Source organism: Cyprinodon tularosa, unplaced genomic scaffold, assembly GCF_016077235.1.
Source record: "Cyprinodon tularosa strain WSP-4 unplaced genomic scaffold, ASM1607723v1 ctg24, whole genome shotgun sequence".
Lineage (NCBI taxonomy): Eukaryota > Metazoa > Chordata > Actinopteri > Cyprinodontiformes > Cyprinodontidae > Cyprinodon > Cyprinodon tularosa.
In genome coordinates, this window is record NW_024038896.1 from 1,584,969 (window position 1) to 1,607,150 (window position 22,182).

The window sequence follows — 22,182 nt, forward strand, 5'->3', positions numbered from 1 at the left end:
TATGAAGCCAGCTGAATCTCTATAGGTAAAGTTCTACTTATACAATCTCTTTGAGCTATAGATCGGTCTAGGTATTGTTAAAAGCGGGAAAATCAGACTGGTTTCCTCTTATTTTTATTTCATATTTTTATTTTAGGCAAGGCAACATATTGCAGTAGCAACAGATTGTATTGGGGAAATGTTGCTCCTGTAATACGTTGTTTGAAAAAGAAAAAATAATCTGACTCATGCAATTTCTGTTGCTACTATGGTGATTAAATGTAGTTGTGCACCTGCTGCTCTTGACTACTTCGCTTAACCCCATGAGACAAAGCATTTTGTCATTGGATCCAGGTTCTTTTGAAGTTGTTCTTTTATTTAAATGTGCTTCTGTTAAGTTAAATTTTTCTCCTCTTACTTTTGTTATTTTAAGACAAGCCACATTCACACTTTAATGCATCTGACGACTTATCTATTTAGGTCGGTTCACTTCAATTCGGATTGATTCATTTTCCATTAGAATGGCATAGCATCTCAATGGGGCAGGATCTTTGTCAGCAAGGCTGCCTGCAGTCCAACGTTATGTGGTTGACAGACTCACCACAACTTGAGCCTGCTCATTTGATGGCTGTTCGTTAGACTTGAAGTAATAGGAGAGCAAAGAAAGGCTGCGAGCAGCTAGATGAAGCAAGCTGAATATGTACTGGAGAAGTTATGCAGTATTCAATGAAAGGATACCACTACAATAGTAGTAATAGTGTGTGTTTACACAAAATGTGCAGCATAAAATGATTAAATGGTTGGAGATATTAGTTTCTAAAATAAGCTGTGACCGGTGACACCTCCCACTAACGAACTGGCGACCAACAGTCCTTAGATGTCTTTAGTGCAACCCCAAGTGGTTAGAAACAGATGCAAGCGGTACTTAAAGTTGTAGGGAAGTCGTATCTAAATATCATACTGTCTTAAACATGTATATAAATGTACTCTTTATCCTATCTTAAAATCTGTAGGGTTTTTTTCATTATTTATCCAGGCCAGTTAGTTATACATCAGCTTGTACACCTAAATTCGGCCAACCGTATATCAAAAGTCCTCTGACGTCCTCTTCCACAACAACTTCGTCCCCGCTTTCCTCCTCTAAAGAAAAATATATGTTGAAGGAGACTCAACCACAACCTCTGACACAAAACTCTCCTTTTCTTGCATGTTTCCGCTGTCAATAGTGTTCTTTGACAGTTTCGTTTCTAAGTGCTACTTGGTCCCAATGTAATTACCCATTGGGAACCTACTAGCACCAAGTTGCTAACTGGATGGCAAGATGCTTCTGAGACACAGGCCAAAACCAATCTTGCTTGCAAACCTTCCGCACCACCAAAACCCCGCCCCCTTGATAATCAACCAATCACATTTCTTTCTTCACTCGTGTAAAGTCGGGCACCACTCGGGAGAATTCAGAACTGCAACCGTTGAAACAGCTGCTTCCCTACGACTTTAAAACAGTAATGAATCCATTCAACGGTTACTAATGGAAATGAAAAGGCAAACGTATTGCTAGTAAATCGTTTTTAGTTGTAATTATTGCAAAAGGGGCACAGAGGGGTCTCAGAAGCATGTGTTTAACTGCCTGCAAAGACGGTGAGTCGATGAGTCTAAATGGTGTGGTTTTTACATTTTCACTGCGCTTTTCGCACGTATGTCCAATTATGTGGGTAAAATCTATTTTAAAACTCAATTTCTTTGGCCGTTATTCCAATTGAAAGACAGTTTATCGGCCTGATTTCAATGTAATTTTGACTTTCAGTGTAACCAGCGCTGGTGCTGAAATCTGCCGGAGGGAAAAACCCTGAGGAAGGGCCGATTAACGCCATAAAAATGAATATAACAGCCTGTTTTTCAGTGTATCATCCTGTATCAACCAATATAACAACCTGAATTTCAGTGGATCGTGAACAAATTGGAGCGTGGCGGCCCATTGTGCTGAAATGCGCTGGTGAGAACGCTGACAAAAGCAAACCACTCCAGTGTCTGGATAAACCGTGCCAATATTGGCAGTTTTACCTCTTTCCAGAGTATCATTTAGAGTCTGGGAAGGATTCACAGCAACGGGATCCACTCCAGAAACTGGATTCGGGTTACTTTCAAAAGGTTTTAAAATATTTTGTGGAAGAACTATAGAAGATGGTGATGTTCTCCTGTTTTCTGTATTTTCAGTGTCTCATTTATCTTCGCTAAGAGCTGAACAGATATATTTTTAACTGACACTGTTAATTAATTTTTCTTGGCATTTTAAACACTGCTTTACACAAAAAAAATCTATTTCACATTCATATACCAAACTACTGTACATTCTCTATTGAATGTCACAATTATTTAAAGAAAATGAATTCTTAAAGGGGAAATAAACTGGATGCATTAACAGCACATAAGCACCACAAATCAGCTTACGCGGAAATTTACACAAGGCGCTTAACAGGATTTCAGAGTAGAAAATCATTCATATGGGTGAGTTATTGACTGACAAGATCTAAAAAAAAAAAAAAAAAAAAAAAAACAGGAAAAAAACCTAATATGTGACAATAATGATACATATGAGGGAACGATTTTGCTTTTTCAGCTTTCTTTTTGTGACTCTTATGGTGTTGCTATACATCCTGCTCCCCTATATAACATTTAAAAAATCAAATGACTTTGGTAAACTTCACAGAAAGCTGTTCACTGTTCACTGGCTTTACCCAGTAATGAATTGCCCCACAATCTTCTTTGGGGCTTTATTTTCTTTAAGGATTGCTTTCATCATATGTTGTATTAAAAACGTTTAACTGTTCAACTTTTAAAGCATTTTGTGCAGCTTAGTCATGATGTGAGACACCCACACATATCATTTAGGAAAGGTCCCTGTAAAATTGATCCAGTCAAATGTGAATGCTGTGGTTTGACAGATAGCAGGAAAGACATAAAAAAAATAAATAAATAAAATAAAATAAAAAATGCAGAACTAACCCACAAAACTCAATTTCTAGTCACTGTAGTTTGTTTAGGTTTTGTACATTTTTCTTACAAAGTTCACCAAGACCTCTGCTGGTTGATTAGGTGACTTTGATGTTGAATGTTGCTTTCATTTTTATTTTTATCAAACAGGAATGTAAATGCGTCAAAAATTAGAAACCCATCTGAAATTAGGAGTAGCATTGCATGAGCGCATCAAGTATCCGGTCTAAATTATTTGACCTTTTAGATGTAAACTAGGTTAAGCGTAACCTACGCGCGTAGTCTGCTTGGCTGTGCTAATGCACTGTTATGCATCCGATATATTTACTGCTTTTAAATAAAATAAAACAAATTAACTTCTTGAACCCTTTTATCTCATAAGTCCAATAATACTGCTGGTTTCCATAAAAAATGGTGAATCACTTGTAGAAGATTTTATTTTAAAAGGATCCGTGAAATCAGTTTAATGTGAAGGTAAGCAACAAGTCTTTGGAAATGAAAGGTCAATTTCCAAAGGTTGGAAAATTCCTCTACAAACATTCTCTTATAAACTTTCTGGTTTGATATTTTAAGATATTTGGCTTTTTTCCCCTTTTTTTAAAGGCAGGAAAACCTCACAAAAACTTAGTTTTTTTTTTTTTTTTTTTTTTTTTTTCAATTTAGTAGAATTTGATGATTGCCTGATGAGGTCTCCCTCGTTGTTGTAAGCAAAGGAATCCTACATAACTTGTTCATATTTTTAAAATGATTATAGATGGAGATTAAACCTGTACAATAACCAAACATGTTGGGAAAAAAATCCAGTTAGTTCAAATAAGTGTCAGTTCAAACTTTTGTTGAAACAATTTTTGACCCCAAATGCACTTTTTTTAATGCAGCATATTTAATTTTACATTTAAATATCGAACTTGAATATTTTATTAACATTACTAACTGGTCCTGTTATTCTGTGTGTGAGCCTTTTTATACAGTCTTTTAAAAAACTTGAGGTAATCAAATAATACACTGAAAAATCTAAACTCTCTGTTTGCCTATTATGTGCATTTATCACATAAAAAAATAGGGCAGCATACATTTCTGTAGGTTTATTTTACAGAATAAAGAATACATCTACAGGATGAGACGTCATCATGTTTGTTGGCTGCACAGTCTTTAGAATGAGAATGAAATTTTACTAAACTGTTATTTTTTTTTTTCTGTATAGATCTATCTGATTCAGTACTATGCAGGATCAGTTAGTCACAAGTTACAATAGATCTGCTATAAACAATGGTAGAGACACGCTTTTATCAAATATTGCTGTTATTCTGTTTTTCTTGTTTGCCCTCTTATAAACTGCTTTGCTCTTTTTCCAGCCAGTCCCCTTCCCTGATTTCTACACTCTTCCCCCACCCTTATATCACCCAGACATTTAACCGTTGCAGTGTGTCTTTAATATAGGGCTATATTCCAAAAAGCAAATGGGAGATGGATACATCAGAGGCCAAACTTGGTAGGTATTGCATTTTCTGCTTCTTCTTTTTTTTTTAGAAACCATTGAAACATTTTCCTCTGTAGTATAGATCTTTTTTTTTTTCTTTTTTTTTTTAAGCAGTAAAGTTCGTTTCCATCTCATTAATTTTTTGTTTGTTGTTGTTTAAGCTGGGCCTGGCATGATAAGATGATGGGTTGAATGATTTTGTTATTGAGTTCATTATTTTTAGGTCTCCTTAAGAAATTGCTGCTCATTTTAGAAAGTGTTTTAAGGCCATTACTAAACACATCCATTATGCTGAATATAGTGGGCTTTTTGTTATGTTTGTTTTTCTGCAAGTGTTTACATTCGTTTCTCCTCTTGCCAGGTTAGATGCATTGAATTTACATTAAATTGAAGCCTGACTGTATACTATTTAGTAGAAATTGAAAGGAAAAAAAAAAAAGTGGGCTCTGCATCTGACTTGTAACGTGTATTTAAGCATATAGTGAATGTTGAAAATTAATGTCCATACAATTTGAGAACGACTATAGTATGACTTTACCAAAGTATTGATTGGGGCAAGTACAATATAGCAGCTCAACATGAACTCGTGTGAGGCAAGATATTGCAGTGCAAGATCTTTTGAAATGAAGCCTCTTGACAAACATCCCAAAAATTGCAGAACATCTATTGAATATTGAATGCAGGAAAGGGGAAAACAAGTATTCATAAAATGGACTAATATTAGGTTATATTAATTAATAGTTATGCTCTAGTGTAAACCTAGTTTACTATGTATAAACAAGTAACCATAAGCCACTATGAAAAAAGCTGTGTTGTTAAAAGAAGGAGCAGAAATTCCTTAACAACTGGAGAAACTGATAATCACCCAGGAGGTGTTCATGGTCACCTGTTGATGCTAAAGGAGGTTAAGATTGAAGTCCCCTCTGTCTCCTTTACCCAACAACCATCTCTGCACTTATCCAAAGTGCAATCTGATTTACTATTATAACAGAGTATGTTGCATCCGTGATTTTGACTTCATCGTTTAATGATGCATTTTAACAAGAAGGATCATCTTTATGCTGAGTACTGCCTTTAGATGTCTTCACTCGAAGGCTTTAAAAGCTACTAAGGGTTTCTGTTATGGCCGTGGGATAAAATTAGCTTTAAAGCCAGAAGATAACCTCTTAACTTTTGTAAAGAATTCATGAATGACAATGTTTAAAGAGCATTGGTAAAAAAAAAAAAAAATAGGCTATTTTGTTTTTGTTGTTTTCCTGGGAGGGTAAGAATGATCTGAGCAGTAATTTTCCTTTAATAAAGACAAGCTGGACGGCCTGGGAAGCGGTGGGAAGAGGAAGCGTGACAGTGAACATTTGTCAGGCATCGAGGACTTCCTGCAGCTGCCAGATGACTATGCCACACGCACGTCTGCTCCAGGAAAGAAACGGGTAAGTTTTATGGCTGATGTCTCTAGCTTTCTGTTGGTACAATCTTATTTTAATCATTCTATGTCTGTTTCATTTTTATAATGGGACACCCTCAATGTTTTTTGTTTTTTTTTTCCCCCTATGTTAAGGTCCGATGGGCTGATCTTGAAGAGCAGAAAGATGCAGATCGAAAGCGTGCTATCGGTTTTGTAGTGGGTCAAACGGACTGGGAAAAAATAACAGATGAGAGCGGACAGTTTGCACAAAGAGCTCTGAACCGTACAAAGTATTTCTAAGAAGATGATCGAATTCTTTATTTTGGTTTATGGAAAGGTATGTAGATTTTTCTTTCTGCTTTTTAAAAGCCATTTCAGATTTACTAAAAAAAATGTCATGAACATGTCATAAAAATTAGTAAAGGCTAATATTGTGATGCATCTTTACAAGATTTGTTAATTTAAATACTGCTTCAATACAGTACCTATCCAAAGTTAGCCTTTTTTTGCAGCATCAAATCCACAATTAAAAGATAGTCTTGAATACTAGCTTTTAATGAAACTTATCAGTTTAGATTATTTAAAAAGCTTTCTTGGAACCTTAATACTGCATCTGGATTCAAAGCTGCCACAGTTTTAGATAAAACCAAACCATTTTTGGTGCTTTGTGTCAAAATATAAAATTTTGTTCGTAAAAGTTGATGCAGCTGCTCTTCATAAATTCTAAATATAACATTTTGTCATAACGATCTGTCTGCTAATGACAAAAAAGATGAGAGATTTGATCAGATTTTTACTTCAACATTCTTTTAGCTGCCATTTCATCCAACCAGTCGTTGTTGGATGATTGGGGCAAATGTTAGGCAGCTAAGGATTAACGCAATAATGTGAATGTTTTAAAAATGATCAGACAGAATTATTTTTGTTATAGCGTAAAACATATGATTTTTTTACTGTTTGAAAATAATGATTTGCCACTAAATGATTTATTTGCTCTCAACAGGTGCCCAGATTGTTAACACGTTCCAGCTTCTTGGTGAAACCTACATCAGTGCGATATTCCCAGCAGTTGTCATTTGATTTTCATTCACTAATAATATAAAGAACATATTTTTTTCCCAGCTGGATGATTTGTGGTAGATAATCTGTGCTTCAGACATCTTTTAGTCTTCTGTTTTATACTTCTTGACTTCATGTTCTGTATACTCAAAGAACTGTTTTAGTCTATGTGTTGTAGAGTAAAATAAATGGTTCACAACATTATAAACTTCTGATATGATTTGTCAGTGGTGTTTCATTGTGACGGTTGTGTGTTGCTCTATGTACGGATGATCTGCTGTTCAGTTTGCTATTCCATATTAAATGTCTTGCATGTTTCAGCTTTGAAACCACTTTTTTTTTTCAGACACTTATCCGCTGTATCCATCTGTTAAACTACTAAGCTCACTGTTAAGCTAATGCTTATTTTTGTAAACTAACCAAATATTTTTTATATAATTCAATCCAATGTGAAGTAGATGTAGGAACAAAGATGATGGTTTAAGTCCCATTTTCTGTAATTCCCTTTTCTAGATTTTGAGCCTCTTATTGCTGTGCATGTCACCAGGTGGTTTTTGAAACATTAAAGAGGAGCCAGTTCCTTTCAATAACCTGTTGCTGACTTATTTTTAAGTGTTAAAAAATACCCAGATTAATATTTTTGATATATTCAGATGATCAGACAAATGTTAAATGGGTAACAAAAAGCTTAGTGAAAACAGGAAGTGTTCTTGAGCTGCCTGAACCTAAGCCAAAGGGTCTCTAATCGGTTTTAACACTATGAAAAGGCCATTTTTAAATTTTGTTTAAAGTTATTTATTTAGGCTGGCAGTTTCTATTTTTCCCCTATACCATAATCAAAGTGTTCTTTAGCATCTCTTGTGTTATTTAAGGGAAGTTTTAAAAGGGCAAGTAAAAGATATGGTTTAATGCTTTTATAATGTTCTAAATTTATTTGTTTGTCACTTCTGTACATTCAGAAGCATATTGAAGGCCCAGGGCTGTTATGTTCTGGCTAAAACAAAAGCCTCAATTTGAATTTATAGTTTGCAATCCTTATAAAACTAATTTAATTTAGAACATTGCCATAAAAATAATGGTCTTTAAAGTTTTGTAAGAGGCTTTATTTTTTCACTACCTCTTAAGAATGATGTTCATACCCGGCTGTTATGCTCTAGGGTAGTTCTTTTAAACTAAGCACTGAACTCTGTTAACTTTTATCAGTGAAAGCACCACAACTCAAATGTCAGTATGTCAGATGTATTGTTTGAAACCTGATATGAAGCATTTTTTTCACGTTTGTTGCCATAATGTGGTAAACTATGATCTAAACAGATTGGGATTGCAGTCTTTTATTTATTGTCTGCCTTATAAACCTGGGTTAAAATGGAGCAACACTGCACAAGTTTTGAGCTAAGTACTGGCTTACTTTGACATATTAAACTTTTTTAGGTCAATGTACAGCACACATCAATTCTCTGTGGGAGCTACACTTCTCAAGACTCTCCTTTGTAATTTTAAGGGGTCAAATCTTTCTTTGAATGGGTCATGTAATGTAGACTCACGACTTCTCCGCAGTGAGCACTTATGAATCTCCCCTGAGATTTTGCTTCACAATCATCTTAAGACTGTGGTTACCCCTGTTGCCAGTTTACTTTTTTGTTTGTTTTTCCTTCTGCTTTGCTTTTCATTAATATGCTTTGATAAATACTTGAAACAAACCGTTACCAGTTGTCCTAGGTTTAAATGTGTTTTTGTCCTCGCAAATGGAAGACTTGAACAACTTTTATTGTCATTTTGTATACACAGAGTGTACACAGTATACACAGAGTGTATACAAAATTAAATTTCGTTTTTGTACAGCTTTCAGAACATTTCTATTCCTTATAGTGAAGAAGTGATCAAATGTAAACAGTGTGGGAGAAAAAAAAACATGGTGCAAAAACCCGTTTATATGAGGGTTCAGAGCGTTAAATAAAACTAAAAATGTTCTAGGCAATGCAATAACTCTCAGTGGCCCCGTGGATGCCGTGTATGATGGAGTCCTTCTCTGTCCCATTCAGAAATAAGAATACAGTCCATTTTTGATGAATGACTGGGTAAAATCAATAGAATTCTAAACAGCAAATGAGCCTGAGAGGAAATCAAATATGGGAAGGGTACATTTCAAAATAAGAGGGGGCTGTCCAGATGCATCGATGGACCTTACACTCATCCAGTGTGGAATGACGCATGGCACAATTTGTGACAAATGATGAAGACACAGAACATAGTCGGTGTGAATCCAGTTTATGTCAGACTATATGTTGGACAACTGTCTGATAAACATTCTCCATGATTATGTAAGTTAGAATACTTTTCTCTGTGTTATTGAAATAGTATAAACTGTGTAGGGAAAAAAAACGGTTATTGAATTGTTATACCTTTTGACTTTTCCAAACAAAATGTAAAATTTTGTTTTGTTACCTGGTGCCTCTTTGTTGGGGTGTAAGGAGGCCCCTCTTGCTTTCACCATATTTGGTTACAACTCCTGTACAGGGGGTTTGCTAAATTGCTGAATTTATTTTTTCTCTCATGTTTGCAAAGAATCAGAACGTTGAGCTAAATATTAGTCAAAAGTGACACAAGTAAACACAAAATGCAGTTTTGAATTGGTTTTATTATTAAAAGAGGTGGAATCAAACCCGTGATAGCCTAGCCCAAATTAAAATAGTTGATCACACCAAGATTTCCCTCTCTTTCTCTGGCCACACCGTCCTGATTACTGCCACACCTGTTTACAAGAAGAATTCACCAAAAGCTCACACCAGAATCTTTTTTGCCAGTTAACATGGATATCTTTGTGCTGTCTACATTAGCCAGTAATTATTTTGACACTTTATTGGACATTGTAACACTTCTTTTGTGTTTCAGTTTGACTATATGGCATTTGATTTTTGTATTATTGTTGGTGATGATTGAAACATTACTGATGTCACCACAAAAAAACGGACATGAGTAGCTCTGCTGTTGTGGGTTGTAAAAGCATCTTGTCTTCTATGTGCCTCAGTACACAGCGGGAGCAAGATACAAACTTAAATTATATGTAAATTTAACTGTAGAAACATATTTAAAGTGCTAACACACACTCAAACTGTCCTCATGTCTTGGGAAGCTTGGCTCCACCGGTGGCCTCAGGCAACTCTAGTACCAGTGGCCATATCACTGAACCGATATGGCTCAGGGTTGTTGGCCTCCTCCATAGAGTTTAATCTTTTTCCCCATATTTTTTTTCTGGTGAAGACAACTTTATTGCAAAACTATAATCACTTTGATTGTGGTCAAGATAAATCCAAAGTAAAGAAAAAATTCTAAAGAATGACCAGCCATATATTCGGACCTCAAGCTGAAGCGCACTGGAGGTCTTCTGCTGTATGAAGCCAGAATTCTAACTAAAGTGTATAAGGCCAATAAATACTCATATGAGCGGTTTGTTTTCCCAGTATACACATATGTTCTTAACATATGACGTTGAGTACTCCCCACCCACATTTTCTATGCTTTTAGATTGAGTACCAAAAGAGCCCATTATATCACACAAATGCATTTTCCTCTCTCCCACTCGCTCGAAGCTCTGTTTCTACACAATTGTGTCACCTTTTATCACTTAAATGGTAGTAACCACTGAAAAAAGTAAAACACAAGTTTTTCAGGTGCTACTTTTCAAGTAAGACTCTCTTTAAAAAATACTGTTGTCTTCCTGGTTGTGTCACATAATAGTAGAAGCATCTTCAGGCTAACTGCTTACCTCTTCAAGAGTTGAATTCTGACTTTATATCCAACAGCCATCTCTTTCATTAACTGTCAACTTTGTAAACACTGTGAAAGACTCAAAAGAAAAAAATGTTAAACATTAGATGCAAACTGATTGTAAATGTCTATGTATAATTATAGACTTGTGATCATTTAAGCCATACTTTCCTCAATAAAAGTTAACACTTGCATTAGTCTTTTTCTGCTTCACAAATGTAGGCAGCAGCTTGACAAAGCCATGATGGCAATTATTTTACATCCTAGTAGTATGCAGTTCTTTATACACACAACAACAATTTCAAACAGATGGTATCGGTATCGGCCAATGCTGCACAGCCAGGTATCAGTATCAGGGCCAAAAAATGGCATCGGCATCCCTATATATGATTCTATATTTTAAGGGGTACTGCTGTCAGAACATATTCTCGACTGTGTTGAATGTCATTTATTTACCACTTACGCATTTTTTTTTCTTGAGGAGAAAAGCTATTAGCCTGAAGATGCTATGCTAACATTACTAGCCACAACCATAAAGAAAATAGTACAGTCTTAAAAGGTCTAATTTCCTGAAAAGTAGCCAATCACAGGCAGTTCATACTTTCCAGAGGTTACCACCCTTAATGTGACAAGGAATGAAACGTGCGAACATCAGATCCAAAGCTTATAAGAGAATAAATGCTTTAAAGCTGGGTTTGTGCTTGACAAGTCAAGAAGATCTGTGCAGCCAACTTGCGTCGTTTTCAGCTTGACCTCTGTGCAGGCAGAATTTCCATACTTGTGCACCTAAGAAAAGATCTGTTCAGAAAAACATGGCAAGCGGGCAACAACTCCTACTGGAAACACAGCGCTACTTGAAGAACCAGAAAACACGGTTGTTTAAAACTTAATACCATCCATTAGCGACAGAAAAAAGTTTGAGTTCAACTGTTTTTCAACAATCTGTTGATATTGGTTGTTCTTATTGGCTTATTTACAGGACGTCACTTCATGTTTACATTTGCGAACCTTTGCCGGTTTCCTAAATATGCGGTGCGGGAATTCTGTCTGCATGCACGCTGCACAGAAGGGCGTGAATGCATGAATAGCCTTTAATGTGGCTAATACAATTCTGCAAATATGACTTGGACAAAATCCGTCTACAACCATGTAAAAGACTTAAGTTATCCCAAATGCTTAAAAGCTTAATTTTAAAAACTGGATTTTGTGTTTGCTTTCATCATTTTTGACAAAAATTCAAATGACTTTTATGATATGAAATGATCAATTATGACAAACATCCAGATGGAACAAGCAAAAAACCTTTAAAATCGCTGATTTTTTTTTTTTTTTTTTAAGCATTTAAGCTCTTTGAAGAATTAAGGAAAACCAGGGTTTAATTTTTGCAATCTGGATTTTTTTATCTGGAATATTATTGTTCTTCCTGGATTCTCTGAATTCAAATCAAAGATGACCAAAAGATGACCAATGGGCAAAAACACCTCATCTTGAAGACACATTTTTCCTTGGGACTACCAGAAGAAATCAAAAGCGATGAACAGATTTGTAAGTATCGAATGAAAATTTAATGGATCTCACATTGTTTAACATCTTATCTACTGGTTCAGTAGATTCTTTTTTTTTTTTTTACACCTTTTTATTCAACTGAATAAAATGTAATTACAATGTTCTGTAAAATATTAAATATTTTTGCTCTTTGGTGTGGACTCAGTTTTGTATTCATTTAGAAAATAGGCTTTACAGGCGTGTATGTTTTCATGTAACAGGACTTAGAAGTTCACACACACTTTCAAGTAGATTACATATTTCCTTTTAATACTCTAAATATTTAAAACAATTTACTTTTGTTGAGTATTAAAAAGTAAAAGATACATACTTAAACATTACTACTCCACTGACTATAAGTGTTCTTACATTTCAATTGCCTAACACACATTGTATGGTCATCATGACATAAATCACAGTCAGTCCATGTCGTAACAAAAAATGTCTTCTCACGGTTTCATCCAAAATTTTGACTTTTAAATTCAGGTGGAACTTCACTGTCCAGTTTGCAGATCACTTTGTAGATAGTCTTCTTCCAGGACGGATCACGGTCTCTGCCCATTGAAATGGCAATATAAAACTCTCTTAGTGTAATCTCAGCCACTTTAAGGAATCTGTCGGGAACCTGAGAATGCATTTGAGAATTGTTACAATTTGCGTGCTCAGTTGGTGACTTTAAAAGACAAAATCACCATAGTGCTCTTAATTCCACTATACTAGTATACATCAAGGTAAGTAACAAGACACAGTGAAGCAATGATGCATAGAAAAAAATCTAAGATCTGAACACAATGGCTTACGCTATGCTGTTTTCAAAATGCGCCTATAGATTTAAAAAATTGCCACACTGAATTGAAAAAATGTAGAATTTCTTGACTCCTCGTAAATTCCCTGTTAATTTCAGTAAACATCAGGCCTAACAATAGTTGTCATTTTCTGTACATGTGAAGATTTGATCTGTTTAATGGAGGGCACATTTATATGAAAAACCTATAGACTACATCTCAAATTATAAAGAATAAGTGTTATTGTTATAATGGGCACAGCTGAGCTGGTCGTGTTGTTAAAATCTTTGGTAGCATTTTTTATTTTTTTTTTGTGAAGTTTTCGTTTGATAGTTTGTTTCAAATTACGTGCATGTAAATTTGTAACCGTTGCAGTCCTTTGATCATGCAGACATGAAAAACTCAGCATATTCCCCACAGCTGAGCATTCAGTTGTGAGATTTTTTGTGTGGCTTTTTTATAAATTTAATTCTTATTTTTATCATAAATGGCTTCTTAGCAATGCAGCCCTTTTACATCAATGTACAGTGAGGAAAGTAAATACTGATGCACAATTGCTATGTTTTTGGCGTTTTCCCATGTCATGACAGATTCAATAAAAAAATTATTGAATAAAAATAAACCGACAGTCACATTGTACAGTATTTAAGTTGTCAATTTTATTTAATGGAATTAATTATTCACAAAGCTTAAAAAAAGAACCTAATAATTGGTACAGAAACCTTTCTTTCTGTACCAATTTGTTTTCCTCTTATTTTTCTAAACAAGTTTTGCACAGACTCCAAAAAAATATTTCACTTGTATGTTCATATGTTTTTGTTGGATTTCCTGAAGGTGTCATCTTAAAAATGTACTATTTGGGTCAGACCTGAAGATTGACTAGAGCACTCCTGGACCTGACTATTTTAAGTCATTGCCATCCTGGAATACCTAACCATGGCCTATGGTCAGTGCTTTTACTGAGGGAAGGAGATTGTTGCCTAAGATCTAGTCATTCATTGCTCCATCCATCCCGCGTTAAGATGCATTCATCCTGTCCTGGCATAATTGCTGATATCTATATTACATTCACTAATCTTCATAAAAGGCCCCTACAGCCACTTTTACAGCTATAACCATGGGAAGAACATTGCTCAACATGACCATTTGGACCTATAAACAATCTTTAAAATATCCTCTTATAAACACTAAAAGGTTGTTCATGCGAGACTAACTAAATGCTGCAAAAAACAAAAGCTGATAATTAAGAGCAGTTAAGTTTAACTATTGTTAATTAGGGTTGCATTGATGCTGAATGCTGAAATCATTCTGAATATTTTACCCCAGCCTACCAAGAAGTCTAGAAGAGTATAAATGGAACACACTAATAGGGACATTTTAGGAGCCTGCACATGCTGGTTTGAGCTGGTCTGTTACCAATGGTAGCTTTTCAGACTATTTTTCCAATTGCTTTTGACTTAATGGACCAGGTCCTCCCATTTAATAATGGCTTATCTGTCACCTTTCTCATAATCATTCATGGTCCGATAGGTGAGATCTTGTATGGAGACCCAGACTTACAGAGACTGATATTTATCTTGAGTTTCTTCCATTTTTTAATATGTGCTCTAAGTTGTTTTTCTGGTATCCATTTAGCCTTGTACTGTTCTGCAGTGTTGTCCCTCATAACCTTAGACATATCTTTGATCTTGCGTCTTGGTTTGGGTGGCGGAGTTATAGTCGAGTGAGAGTGTCTTCTAAAGGTGCAGTTCATACATGATTAGAGAACAGTAAGCCATTTAAAGACCCAACATGTCTGTGTCCAAGAATTGTTGTTGATTGGTGGCTGATCACATATTGAATGCAATAAAAATAATTTTATTAATTTTTTTCTGGATTTTCTATGTCTTTCACAGTTGAACTGTGCCAACCCAGGGCATTTCAGCACATGCTGAAATTTAAAAACCTCACTATTCTTTCAGACTTGAAAAATTGCCAAATCTGTGGTGTATCAAGTAATTGTTTATTCCCACCATACTCCTAATTATTGCTGTTTTCCCTCTAAAGATTATAAACAAATTTCATTTTGGATTTGTTCAGTGTCTGTTAACATTTGAGACGTGCGTCTACTAATTTGCTTCATGCAAAATTGTCAAAGACATAGGGGTTGGGTAAGGGTATCTGTAATTTTTATATATATAAATATATATATTTTGATGAAAATAAGTAATAATTTATTATTAAGTAAATAAGATTTTTTTTTTTTAAGTAACCCTGCTATTTAGCAAGTTCTCGTACTTGGAAATCATGGAGGGGTCTAAAATTGTTATCGTAGGTATATGTCCACTGTGAGAGACGTAATCTTAAAAAAAAAAAAATCCAGAAAACACAATGTATGATATTTTACCTATTTTTATTGTATGATACAGCTGCAAATAAGTATTTGAACACCTGAGAAAATTAATTTTAATTGGTACAGTAGCCTTTGTTTGCAATTACAGAAGTCAACCTTTTTCTTTAGTTTTTCACCTGGTTTGCACACACTGCAGAAGGGATTTTGGCCACCTCCCCCACACATATCTTCTCTAGATCAGTTAGGTTTCAGGGCTGCTGCCGACAAAAACACTGAGTTTGAGCTCCCTCCAAAGATTCTCTATTGGTTTTAGTTCTGGAGACTGGCTAGGCCGTCTGAGAACCTTGATACGCTTCTTCCAGAGCCACTCCTTGCTTACACTGGCGGTGCTTCGGTCATTGTCATGTTGGATGACCCAGCCTCGCCCCATCAATAATGCTCTAACTGAGGGAAGGAGGTTGTTCCCCAAAATCTCACAATACATGACCCCTAGTGCAGAAAAAACACCCCCAAAGCATGATGCTACCACCCCCATGCTTCACAGTTAGGGACGGTGTTGTTGGGATGGTACTCCATTATTCTGCAAAACAAGGTTATTGGAATTATGACCAAAGCATTCAATTTTGGTCTGATCTGACCACATGACTTTGTCCCGTGACTCCTCTGGATCATCCAAATGGTCACTGGCAAACTTAAGACGGGCCTTGACATGTACTGGTTTAAAGTCGAAGGGAAATCATATTTAAATGTCAAATCATTCTGGCTTAAACATGTATATAAATGTACTCTTTATCTGACGATATTGTCCCAAAATGTAGAAAATTTCTATTTAAAAAAAAAAGAAAAATCCTTTCTTAAAATCTGTGTGTGGGGGGTTTTGTTATCTTATACAGGCCAGTTAGTTATATGTCAGCTTGTCACCCAATCATATATCAATGTTCATAGCATCTTAATTCATATGTTGCAGCTAATATACGCAACTTGTGAAATAAGAAATAAGAATCATTTACTTTATCATTGAGTTTACGTCCCAGTGTTCACAGGGATGGACATCTGTGTCTTCAGCAGGCGTAGAGCTAACAGAACTGGCAGCGTTGCGAGGCAAGGGCTCAAGCATGTACGGCTGTCAGCCTTGTACACCAAAGAAGCTTCTGGCGTCCTCTTCTAAAACGTCTTCGTCCCCACTTTCCTCTTCTAAATAAAGAATGCATGACGGAGGAGACTCATCCATGACTTCTGACACAAAACTGTTGTGCTCTTGCATGTTTCCGCTGTTCATAGCGTTCCTTGACAGTGTCGTTTCTAAGTCAGCAGTTTAGTGCTACTTGGTCCAAATGGAATTTCCCATTGGGAACCTGTTAGCACTAAGTTGCTAACTGGTTAGCAAGATGCTTCAGAGCCACTGGCCACAATCAAACTTGCTTGTGAACCTTTCGCCACAACAACTCCGCCCTCTTGATAAACGACCAATTACATTCACTTTGTTTCTTATGTAAAGTAATGCACCACTCGTGAGAATTTGGAACTGCAACGATTGGAACAGCTGTTTCCCTACGACTTTAAGCAGGGGAACCTTCAGTGCCGTGCATGATTTGAAACCTTGATGTCTTAGTTTATTAGCAACAATAACCTTTGAAACCGTGGTTCCAGCTCTTTCCAGGTCATTGACCAGCTCCTCCAGTGTAGTTCTGTGTTGATTTCTCACCTTTCTTTGGATCATTGAGACCCCACGAGATGAGATTTTGATTGGAGCCCCAGTCCCAGGGAGATTGACAGTCATGTCTTCCATTTTCTAATGATTGCTTCAACTGTGAAACTATTTTCACCAAGCTGCTTGGTGGAAATAGCAGAGGCTAAATTTCTTCTTTGATGAAAAATTCTAAGACCGGATATCGAAATAATAATACTATTGAGACTACTGGAAAAACAAGTGCTCTTAAAAGAATAGTTGTGGGTTAATAAAATAATCATGGCCCGGAATAATGTTGTAGCCAATAAGGCAGAATCAAACCACTGTGATCAGCCATGGTTCAACACAATTTACAATATCGACTGACACGGTTGGTTTTCATACAGACTGAGAAGCTGACCTATCAGGAAAAACTTGATTGCTGTTCTTCTGAAAACAAGACCATACATTTTCCAAATAGTAATCCCAAACACATTTTTACCTTTATTTCCTTCCAGTAGAGACTGGGCATTGCCCTCATGCTTTGCAATATAAGGAAATATGGCCGTACCTCTATAGATTCTAGCCTGATTACCAGATTTGTCTCTAATGACTGCATTTGATCACTTATACCGGTAGTTAAATATCTAAAATGTTTAATCGGGCATAAACTATTCTTCACTGTACAGTCTTTAAAACAGATTTTATAATAATTTGTTTAAGAAATTCAAATGGAAATGTGTACATTTCGTTTATATAAAGCAATAATTTCAGTTGACTATTTTTAGTTTGTTTTCTTAGGCTGTAAAGCGGTTTGCAGAAGAAGGGGCTCACCCAGCTTATTGCTATGCCATGTATAAAGTGACAAGAACTCCTACTGTACACAAACTACAATCTTTAGAACATTTCTTTAGAGACTGTATGGAGAGATAAGCTCAGATATTGGTCTTCAGTAACAATTTAATTATCTGACTTGATAAAGTTAAACATTTTACTTATTTAAAAATGTTCTGTATTTCCTGTTTTAAATGGAAGCTCGTCCGACCCGTTACCCTCTCTACCCTGCCTGCACATTTTTACAGACTTGCCCTGTTAAATCTACTATTAAAGGGATACAAATAATGCAGAAAGGAAAAAAAATGTCAAACTTTTTTTATTATACCTATATAGCACCCGCCTTGTAAGGCTTTCTATATTTAGCTTTTTTTTGTCCCATAGTGGGGAAATTTAAATGCGACTGTGGCTAAAAGAAAATAGATGACTTAAAAAATACAGGATAATATGAAAAGGATTTACTCTACTTAGACCCAGATCAACGAAAAATAAAAATTAACCTTAAGGTGGCATCTAGCAGTTTAATAGTTTAGGCTGATATTGAAAATAAGTAACAATGTGGAGGTATTTAGGCAACTTAATTAAAACTGCACATGTTTTATGGTTATAATCAGCTGTTACACGTTTTATTGTAGGCTGATTTGCAATGATTGTTAAAAATCTATTATTGTGGAAGTATCTTAAAAATATATGCAGATTATGAGCTCCGTCTAACAAACTAATCCTGCTAACTGATCTTAGTTCTGAGATGGTAATGTATTAACTAACATAACTAGACATTTTCAATAGTATCAACTTTTTTTCTTAGGTGTTGGAACTGTGTGATGATCCTGTAGAAAGAATGAATACCCATACTAATAATACAAGCTATCCTGGTCAAGTTATATTTTAACGGATCAAATGGAATGTTTCAATATAATATAGGTTCATCCTTTCAATAACTGTAAAAATAAAAATACTTATATATATACTTATATAGTTTATACATACACAGATTTCTGCTTTTTTTTTTTTTTTTTTTTTTGTTACAGTGCTTCTACGTTTTATATTTTACTCCAAAAAATAAACTCAGCATTTAAAAATGTTTAACAGGTTACTTTCCTCAGTTTTTTTTTTTTTTTATTAATTGAATTATTTTTATTTTTAACATGTAAAAATAAAAGGCAAAATATATAAGAAAAACATTTTAAAAGACCAAAAGAAGAAAAAAATCTAAAAACTATGGATTCACAAGTTTCCTAAGACATGATATCAAGCATGATATTTAAGGCTTAATATTAAATCTTTAAGCATTGAGGCCAAACACTACAAAAGTCCAGATGCAGTAACTGATAACATGATACAACTAATAGGAAATTAAGGGGAAAGTTAAAATGAATTTAGTAAAAATTATTGAGTCAGTATAAACAGAAGCTCACCTTTTATTAACACTATTAGAATTGTCTTTATTTTGAGAGCTATCAGTTCCTCTAAGCTTAGAAGGTCATAGATCTTTCTCACCTGGAAGTCGTTGGCTTTGTTGTAATGCATGTTGAGAGCTCTGAAAAGTTCTGATTCTCTGCCTACAGTCAGATCCCTCACGTCCGTCGCCCCCTGGAGGAGAGCGCTCCGGGCAAACTTCTCCATCTGGATGTAGTAATACTCTCGGAAGTTGCTGAACCACTTAATGAGCTGGGAGGTGATGCAGCGCGTGAACTGTGGATGACACACAGTCTAGGTAAGGAAGCTGGTAAAACAAAATTGGAACATGTTTGTTGTACATATCAGTTGTTAAATAAAGGATTAAATGTATAAACTGTGATGGGTTGTGTCTGTTTTCTTATCCAGAGTTTTATGCAAATGATATTAGTAAAGATTACAGTGTTAGACTTGAAAGGTTCCCTGAAGACAAACCTAGTAAATACAGAAGATTTTTTTTCAGTCTATTTTTTTAGTATTTTAAATATCGTTGAGGTAGATTCTCAAGCCTTTCTTACCTGCACATCATGGAAGCACATTCTCAGCACCACTGAGCTTGGATAGCGAGTGTAGAAGAACATCAGCTTTGCTTTTTTCAGGTGGTTTGTTGTTAGACACTCCTGAAATACAGCAGTGTTAAGGAAGAAATCCACAAATTAAGCAAAAAGTTATGGCTGACTATAAAATCATACGGAGCATTTATAAATGGAAGCTATCAAGATAACCGTGAAAGATCTGAATGACTCCATTGCTTCTGAAGGATACGTTAGACATGTACAGATTATTTTTCTCCAAGCTGTCTGGTTCTAACTTCACATTAGGAAGATGCAGGGTTTCCAGAACCACTTGATCCACCGGCATGGCGAGAGGGCTTCTCACAGATCTGGAGTTAACCTTAGATTTTACTTTAACTGAATTCCAGTACGTCTCCAATCTTGGTTCCCCTTCAGCACATCCCTCCTGCAAACATCTAAAAGCATGGCGTTGATGATCTGTGCTGTTGTGTGGCACTGATGGCTCAGGCTGCCGGCTGACACAGAAGGGAGGTTTGGGGATAAGAGGAGCTGCTGATGTCGATTGAAGTGTAAAGTTTTTGGGCTGTTCTGGTTCCGGCTTTTGGACCACCAGTGACAGAGCTTCCGTTTGCATGTCATGGAGCTTAACCTCTTCAGTCCCACATCGTAATTTACTCTCCATGCACACTGCTGTCTGGGAAGCAGAGCCTAAACTCTCCATCTCAGTTGGGCTTTGTATAAGCGCCATGCTTTTGAAAATGGAGTCTACGCTGTTGCTCACAGCTCGGGTCAGCTCGTACTTTAAAACATCTGCCATCAGCTTCACCCGACCCGGTTTGGAGTTGACATCAGACTTCCCCTTCTTCCATTCTTCATCTCTTATATCTTGACTGCTTTTAGATTCGCTGAAGGATTTAGAAAATCCCTCATCTGTGGATGCTTCCGAGGAAACACTCCATCTGGGAATCTTCTCATTCCTGCAGATGGGAATGAAACTCCTCCTGAACTCTCCGAGGGGCTGATGGCTTTCTCTCAGGCTTTCACCTCCTCTTGTTTCCATGCGTTTCTGATGGAAAGCCAACACATCAACCCCTTCCTCCTCCTGCGTACAATCAGTCTCCTCATTCAGATTCTGCGTCATGTCTATGCAGGTTATACCTTTGATGATGTTTTCAACTCTGGCACGCTTCGCTTGATGACCGTAAGAAGATGGAGATCTTGTTCTCCCTCCGGAAAGATCAAACTCCAGCGGGCTGGAACAGGGCAAACCTGGAGCATTTTCAGTCCTGTGAATCGGCCCTTTAATGCTCTTGCTGTCCTTGTAAAAAAGACCTAGATTTGTTGATGGTGGCTCAGAATAATTGAGGTGGAGATGCTCGACAGCACAGTCATCTAAGCAAATGTCTCTGGAGGAATACATACCTTTGCTCCAAAGACTCATGCTTGAAAGCTTAAAAAGTGAGAAATACAATTAGATGATTCTTAAGTGTTTGATCTGCGCAAATTAATAATATCTTACCTGAGAAGTGCGGTTAGAGACCACAGAAGGTTGTCTAGCTTTCAGGAGGAAGGAGTGCTTATTTATTTGCAGTGAACCTGCTGAGAGCCCTTCAGGGTTAGGAGGTGTGGTTTAATGCCTCAACCCCTCCCACCCTTTCCTGTCATACATTAAACCAATATTAAAAAAAAGGAAAAACATCTTGGTTTAAATGATTAGTAGCATCTTCGGTATATATCATTTTTTTAGGAGTCTGTAATTGAGCACAAAGCAATTACTAATTTTGAAACACAAGGAAACTCCTAAAGATTTATCAAAAACAACCTCCAGAGGTGAGATAATTTATATTAAAAAAAAGTAATCTCTGTATTAATGCGGTTTTCCTGTAATTAATCATTTATATTCATGCATGCAAGCAGAAGAAGATTCCCTGAGGAGCTGTTGTGATCCACAGAGGAAAAATCTTTTATGTCATGTGATTATGTTTTTTATTAAAAAGCTGCAAAAAAAGTTAGAGCATGGGCTAATTATGCGGAGGTCAATTCTCCACCCCCATTTAATTTTATGACCTACATCAGATGTCTGTGAACTGGGGGTTCTAAATTTAAGATTTACCTTGTTTGATCGTTAATACATTCATGTAAAGTAACATCTACAATGTTGCTTAAACTAGGAAAAAATGTTATAGTTATCTTTTCAAATGTTCCAAGTATTTGCATTAAGACCTGTTAACTGCAGTTATCCTTGAATTATTTAGTTGTTTAGTCCTTTAACAGGTTTTATCATCTTCCTAAGAACAAAGATGAAATTTAAACTTTGACCCCCCAGATCAGACATGACAAGGGGGCCTTTGCTTCATATTTC

General features: G+C 36.0%; 2 protein-coding genes across 4 annotated transcripts in view; one reads left to right on the forward strand and one right to left on the reverse strand.

Annotated features, from left to right (window-relative positions):
- Positions 1-7,504, forward strand: part of ylpm1 (YLP motif containing 1) — a 37,747-nt gene extending 30,243 nt beyond the window's left edge. For all 3 annotated transcript variants that reach the window (XM_038287508.1, XM_038287509.1, XM_038287510.1), the window contains 4 exons: positions 4,411-4,462; positions 5,753-5,880; positions 6,009-6,192; positions 6,859-7,504. In XM_038287508.1, coding sequence (XP_038143436.1) covers positions 4,411-4,462; positions 5,753-5,880; positions 6,009-6,155 — 327 coding nt within the window. In that variant the 3' untranslated portion in view covers positions 6,156-6,192; positions 6,859-7,504. The remainder of the gene's footprint in view (positions 1-4,410; positions 4,463-5,752; positions 5,881-6,008; positions 6,193-6,858) is intronic.
- Positions 7,505-12,152: 4,648 nt separating this feature from the next.
- LOC119785098 (prospero homeobox protein 1-like) lies at positions 12,153-21,410 on the reverse strand. The gene is made up of 7 exons (XM_038287511.1): positions 21,340-21,410; positions 21,243-21,270; positions 20,979-21,133; positions 20,071-20,886; positions 19,824-19,925; positions 19,348-19,542; positions 12,153-12,852 (listed from the first exon to the last, which is right to left on the reverse strand). Exons 2-7 carry the CDS (start codon positions 21,259-21,261, stop codon positions 12,685-12,687), a joined length of 1,455 nt encoding a protein of 484 aa, XP_038143439.1. The 5' UTR covers positions 21,262-21,270; positions 21,340-21,410; the 3' UTR covers positions 12,153-12,684.
- Positions 21,411-22,182: the final 772 nt, after the last annotated feature.